The sequence below is a fragment of the Neodiprion fabricii genome, chromosome 7, assembly GCF_021155785.1.
Source record: "Neodiprion fabricii isolate iyNeoFabr1 chromosome 7, iyNeoFabr1.1, whole genome shotgun sequence".
NCBI lineage: Eukaryota > Metazoa > Arthropoda > Insecta > Hymenoptera > Diprionidae > Neodiprion > Neodiprion fabricii.
Window position 1 is genome coordinate 13,251,331 of NC_060245.1, and position 6,297 is coordinate 13,257,627.

General features: G+C 46.5%; 2 protein-coding genes across 2 annotated transcripts; both read left to right on the plus strand.

The window, feature by feature from the left end:
- Positions 1-1,473: 1,473 nt before the first annotated feature.
- On the plus strand, positions 1,474-2,034 carry LOC124187038. Its single transcript, XM_046579284.1, has one exon. It carries the CDS (start codon positions 1,474-1,476, stop codon positions 2,032-2,034), a length of 561 nt encoding a protein of 186 aa, XP_046435240.1.
- Positions 2,035-3,162: 1,128 nt separating this feature from the next.
- Positions 3,163-3,870, plus strand: LOC124187039. The gene has a single exon (XM_046579285.1). It carries the CDS (start codon positions 3,163-3,165, stop codon positions 3,868-3,870), a length of 708 nt encoding a protein of 235 aa, XP_046435241.1.
- Positions 3,871-6,297: the final 2,427 nt, after the last annotated feature.

The following is a 6,297-nucleotide window of genomic DNA, read 5'->3' on the forward strand; positions in this document are numbered from 1 at the left end:
GTTTTGAATAAACGTATGAATATATATAATCGTTGCATAATTTTCGCATGACTGATTTTTCCGTTATTCCTGAAATATGCCTAACGTCTGCCTTTGTGACGTAAACTCTGTGGTTGATTTTACCTATTTTTATCAAGGTGATATTAGCGCCGGTATCAATTACTAGTGTTACGTACCCATTCAAAGACTATGGGCATGTTTTTGGAATATGTGGAGGTCTAGACCCCATTTGTTCACGGGGTTGTACGGAGCTGACGACTGGTTTGGACGCTGCTCCGGTCTAAAAGAGGTCGATACGTCCGCGCGGCTGTTCCACCGTCTCGTTCAAATGGCTCGCGTTGCCTGAATATTCGCGGCGTTGCTTTGCTTCGAATGAAACTTCCGGGTGGACGCCTGCATCGCAATTATCGTTCAAGTAATCTTGTGTTACATAATTAACCCCAAGATTCAGATGCAAACGGTTTGGTATATGATACCGTTGTGAGCGTTGACTGTCATTTCACGTCTGATCTAAAGGCTGGTTTGTCGGGTCTCGTGCTCGATATTGGGTGTTGGGATTGGTCTGTTGTTGACTATTAGTGTTGTTTTGGAAAACTCTTGGATCTTGGTAGAGATTCGGGTTCTGGGGATATTGGGGACGGTTTGAACGGCACTTATCGTTTGAGTGGCCTTTACGACCACACAACGTGCTAGGTGTGTTATTGCGCTACCTTGTTCTACATTCTTCTATACTGTGACCTGACTTCTTGCAGTATCTAGACATGACTAATACGAAAGGTCGTTCAGGACAATATTCATCGATGTGATCGGTTAATTTACATATACTACATTTGACAGGGTTTTGTGCTTCGTAGTAATTATTACGGAACGAGGCTAGCTTAAGTCTATCTGATAATAGTTTTTCAGTCGTAGTGGGCGTATCTATAGCCATTTGTAGCGTTTGTGGATTCTCACGAGCCACTCTTATTTCTAATTCGTCTAGTTAGCCTTTGATCTCAGTCTGGCGGGTTCTTTGATATTTTTCATTAGCATTTCAGCATCACTGATAGACTCTGAGGCTTCAATTGACTTACACGCTTGTCTTAACACGTATTTCATTCTAGCACCGTAATCTAAAATACTCTGATCTCGCCTCTTTGACAATTGTGCAAAGTCTAACTGGATATCTGGGACAGTCTAGTAAATCTCTGAGAGAAACTGTTCGGTCGAACGAATGATCAGAGGTGCCTAGGCACATTCACAAAATCCGTGAATTGTGTAACAATCGATGAAATCGCAAGTTCAGTGCCGGACACGGTGATTCCACACGAATTGATTAAGATCCCGACAAATTTACGGTTGGCGGATCCACAATTCCACTTACCTCGACCAGTAGACATTCTGATCGGTTCCAATACCACGGTGTCCATGTTGTCAGTCGGACAGATGAATTTGTCAAAAAACGGAGTTGATTTAATTCTACAGAAAACGCGCATGGGATGGGCAATCGCCGGAGGGGTGAACAGAGAACGGGAGGGTCGGGGGATTTCCTGCAACCTGACTAACCTGTCGAAGTTAATCAATAAGTTTTGGGAAATCGAAGAGATCGACGCCAAGGCATCTTTTTCATCCGAGGACTCGTTGTGCGAGGAACATTACGTCGAAAACACGACGCGTGACGACGCGGGACGGTACATCGTGCGTTTACCGTTTCGACACGCAGACAAGGACTTCGGTGATTCACGGTCTCAAGCGCTGCGACGATTTTATTCTCTCCAGAGGAGACTGAACTCGGATCCGATCCTCAAGGAAGAATACGCCGTCGTCATGAAGGAATACACGGATCTCGGACACATGTCTTTATGTCATGACGACTCGACCAACGGATACCACATGCCACAGCACGCGGTAGTGAAGGCCTCCAGCAGCACGACCAAGGTCCGCGTGGTGTTCGACGCCATGGCGAAATCCAGCAAGGGTTTTTCGTTGAACGACGCGTTGATGGTCGGTCCGGTCATACAAAATAAGATTTTCGGGCATCTACTACATTTCTGAATTCATACGGCAAATCATCGGCACACACTCGATAATTTGGAGGAGAGATTTCATAATCTCGATCGGGCAATCGAGCCGAACCCCGTCATGAAAACACTCGACATCGTTTGGGACTCCTTACGCAACGAATACGAGTTTACAGTCAAACCGATCGAGTGCCCAGGAACAATAATGAAGCGAAACTTGTTGTCCGAAATCGCAAAAATTTGTGATCCATTGGGTTTACTGGGTCCGATGATCATGTTCGCAAAGATCATCCTTCAAAAATGTTGGCGAGCTGAGGTTGATTGGGATAAATCCTTACCACAGAATTTGTACGCGGACTGGATTGCGTTTTTAAACCAGCTCGGACTTTTGCGGGAAGTGTCGGTGAAACGTCACGTTTTATTGAAAGATTCAAAATCCACTGAGATAGAGGGATTCTGCGACGCTAGTAAGAATGGCTATGGAGCCTGCATACATGTGCGATCGGTTGACCCGCACGACTAAATTTCTACGGCCCCAGCGTGCACCAAATCTCGTGTCGCTCCGTTGAAATCAAGACGTATAGCGCGAAAAGGAATTCCGATGAAGCAGAAAGAAGAAGAGATACATACCATCCCTCGTCTCGAATTGTGTGGTACGTTGATTTTAGCTCGATTATACAAAATGGTGCAATCGGTTTTCGATATCAAGGTATATCGCGTTGTCTTGTGGTCAGACTCGAGCATCGTACATGACTGGCTGAAAAAACCCTCGGAAGTTCTGAAAGTCTTTGAATCGAACCGCATTGCCGAAATTCAGACTCTCGACAACGACGTGAAGTGGCGTCATGTAAAGGGTGAGCAAAATCCCGCGGACGGGTTATCGCGCGGTCAACTTCCCAAGGATTTTTTTCGGAACAATTCGTGGTTTGCAGGGTCGAGTTGGCTGAACAAATCTGAAGAGGAATAGCCAGAGAACATCGAAATCACCGTCACCGACTCCCTCGGTTTCAAAAAGAATCTATGCTTCGTTTCACAACCGGAGAGTTACGACCTGTTTACCCGATTTTCTTCTTATTCGAAATTAACGAGGGTAGTTGCATATTGTTTGCGTATACGAACACCTAAGAAGTATAAAAAACGAGAAATTGAGACGACAGAAAAGATGGCCGCCGAGAATAAAATTTTACAACTGATCCAGAGAAACCAATCCTCGAAGGACATCGACAGGATCATGAACAAAGAAACTCTCAAAGACTACAAACTTGCGTCGCTGAATCCGTTCGTCGACGAGCATGTGTTTCTTTGTGTCGGAGGACGTCTGAAAAGGGCTGAGATTCCCTATGAGCAAAAACACCCGATCTTGTTGCCGACACATCATCCCGTTACCGACATGATTATCAAGGAAAGGAACGAACGTGTATATCATGCCGGCATTCAGAGCACACTGTGCACCGTAAGACAGAGAGGGCTGTGGCTGCTCGATGGGAAAAACCAGGTACGAAACATCATCCGGAAATGCATCCGATGTCTCAGACACCGGCCGGTTTCGCTGGAGAGCCGAATGGCTGATCTGCCTCAGGCACGTGTGAACGGGACGGCGGCGTTTTTGCGTGTGGGCGTGAATTACTTTGGGCCAGTGTTGGTGAAGGAAAAGAAATTCCGGAACCAAAAATTCATCAAATCGTACGCTTGCGTCTTCGTCTGCATAGCTACAAAGGCCGTCCACCTAGAGATTGTAAGCAATCTCAGTACTGACGCGTTTCTCGCGGCGTCTCGCTGTTTCATCGGTCGTCGTGGGGTCCCCACCCACGTGTTCGCGGACAACGGGACAAATTTCGTCGGGGCACACAAACAGTTGCGCGAACTCTAAGCGTTGCTCGGGACCGAAGAGCTGCAACAGACCGTTGCCACATACGCGACTCAGCGCAACATCATATGACGATTCAACCCTCCGTTGTCGCCGCATTTCGAAGGTTTGTGAGAGGCCGCGGTGAAGTCCTTCAAACACCACTTCATACAGGTCGTACGAGATCAGGCTTTCACTATCGAGAAGTTCAGCACAATGGCGATAGAGATCGAAGCGATTTTACATTCACGACCTCTCCGCTCTCTCTCCTCTGATCCAAATGATTCAGTGGCCCTTACGCCAGCTCACATCCTCATAGGACGTCCTCTCACAAGGTTGCCAGAGGCCGATTTGTCCAACGTTCCAAACAATCGGTTAACGGTCTGGAATTTTATTTCCAAGGCTCGTCAGGATTTTTGGCGCCGATGGCACCTCGAGTACTTGAGCGAGTTCCAGAAGCGGCAAAAATAGCAGAAAACCACAGGCCAACTTCATCCAGGGGCTGTGGTAATTCTGATCGAGAAGAACCAGCCGTGTATGCGGCGGCCGTTGGGAATAATCCGCAAGGTTTATACTGGCGACGACGGAGTCGTTAGAGTCGCAACTGTCAAGACGATGCAAGGAGAATACGAACGAAACTGTACTCAACTGTGTCCATTACCAGACAAACCTTAAACAATATCAATTGTATCATTACGTAACCAGTTACATATTTCCAGAATATACGATTATAAAAAAGAAAAACATGTTGCTCGCTCTCCTCGCAACGGGTAGGAGTCTGTTCGGTCGAACGAATAGTCAGAGGTGCCCAGTCACGAACGGTCGCTCACGCGTGTATACGAACACATGCGTCGCGCGGCCGCCTCTCTCTGTTTGGTCTTTGCATGTGTTTTATTTAGACGAGCATGAAGGTGGAGCAGATAGCGCGGGCCAGGCCGCGTCAGTCAAGTACTCGAGCGACTCGGGGTCAGACGGTTCATCCCTCTTGCCTTTTTCTTTTCTGTGTGCGTTTCCGGAGAGATGGATAAATCTAAACGGTTTGACCGCAATTCGATTGATACTTGGATCTTGTGGTGTCTTGTATCTTCAATTTATTTCTGATTGCTGCATGCTGGGGAACCGGAATAACTTCCTAAGTACACTAACACAAGCGCGGTACGTCCCGCCAGGCACACCGGCGCAGCCCAGTTGTACCAATGAGCAAGCGCGATACTTGACGGAAGTAATTCACCGATTGCTTGTACATACTTGGATTCTCACAAGGTAATCTTTCAGGTACATCGAATCAAGCGGTGTTACCTGAGCACAAGCGCAATGCCTATACGGAGTCGCCAGCGACTTTATTTACCACGATTATACTGCACGAAACAGTCAAGACGCCCAGCGCATTTATATATAAATATAGATTCAATTCGGATGTTTCAAACGAAACCAGCAATTAATACAACCACATATATATAATGTCTCATAATCGTAGATTCCACCTCCGAAATAATTCATTGTGCGAAATATATTTGATGTGATAAATATCCTGACATATTTCAAAGTCAACATTTGCGAGGGGTTTTTTTCTCTAAGGTTCATGACTCGAAGATTTTCCTCTCTGAACCATAATAAAAAGTGGTGTATATATGACAGTTCTGGATCGCAAAATGGCGCGCTCCCCCCTAGCCCCACCCCCCTCAATCCGCGGCGCTACCCCCACCCCCCCCGCACGTTGATCATTATCGCGGTTTGCCGCGAAATGGCTATTTTCATAAGATTTCACACACACACACACAAAATAATTCCTGTCGAGACTTGTTTGGCGCCGGAAAGCCGCACATAAATCGGATAGGATGAAAACCCGCTCTATTAAAAGAATTCCGGGAAATCGCTCTTTGAAATGGTGCCGACAATGAACTCTGCTGGTGGTGATGCACTCAAATCAATCCGGGGCAATGGGAATGGTCTCATAAAAATTCTTTGCACAAAATGCGTGTCGAGACTTGTCCAATGGAAAATTGTAGCGGGGTGGGTGGTATATAAAGCGTACGCCTATCGTAATCGTCTCTCTGTTCTCATCGTTTCTCATTGTGAACTGTTCTCGCTTGTGAAATAACCTCGAAACGCGATGGATCTAGCAAAAGTTAACCACGTCAGCCGCCTGGAGAATCTGCCAACCAAGAAGATGTCGGAACTCGAAATTGGGGGAGTGTCTGACGTCATCGGGTTACGACTGGTCAAAACAAAATTCGGGGTGCGTGTTCTGGCGACGATCGATGGAAAATACAACGTCTTCTTACCACCGAGAATCGTACGAGTTCTACAAGAAGATTCCAGTCAGCTGACTAAAATGTGTAGCGTGGCCAGGGAAAATCGTCTGCAAATGAAATACCTTGGTGGAGAATTCAACAAGTTTGAATTTTCATGCAGTTATGTGCCATAAATGAACTATGCGACCCCCTTTAC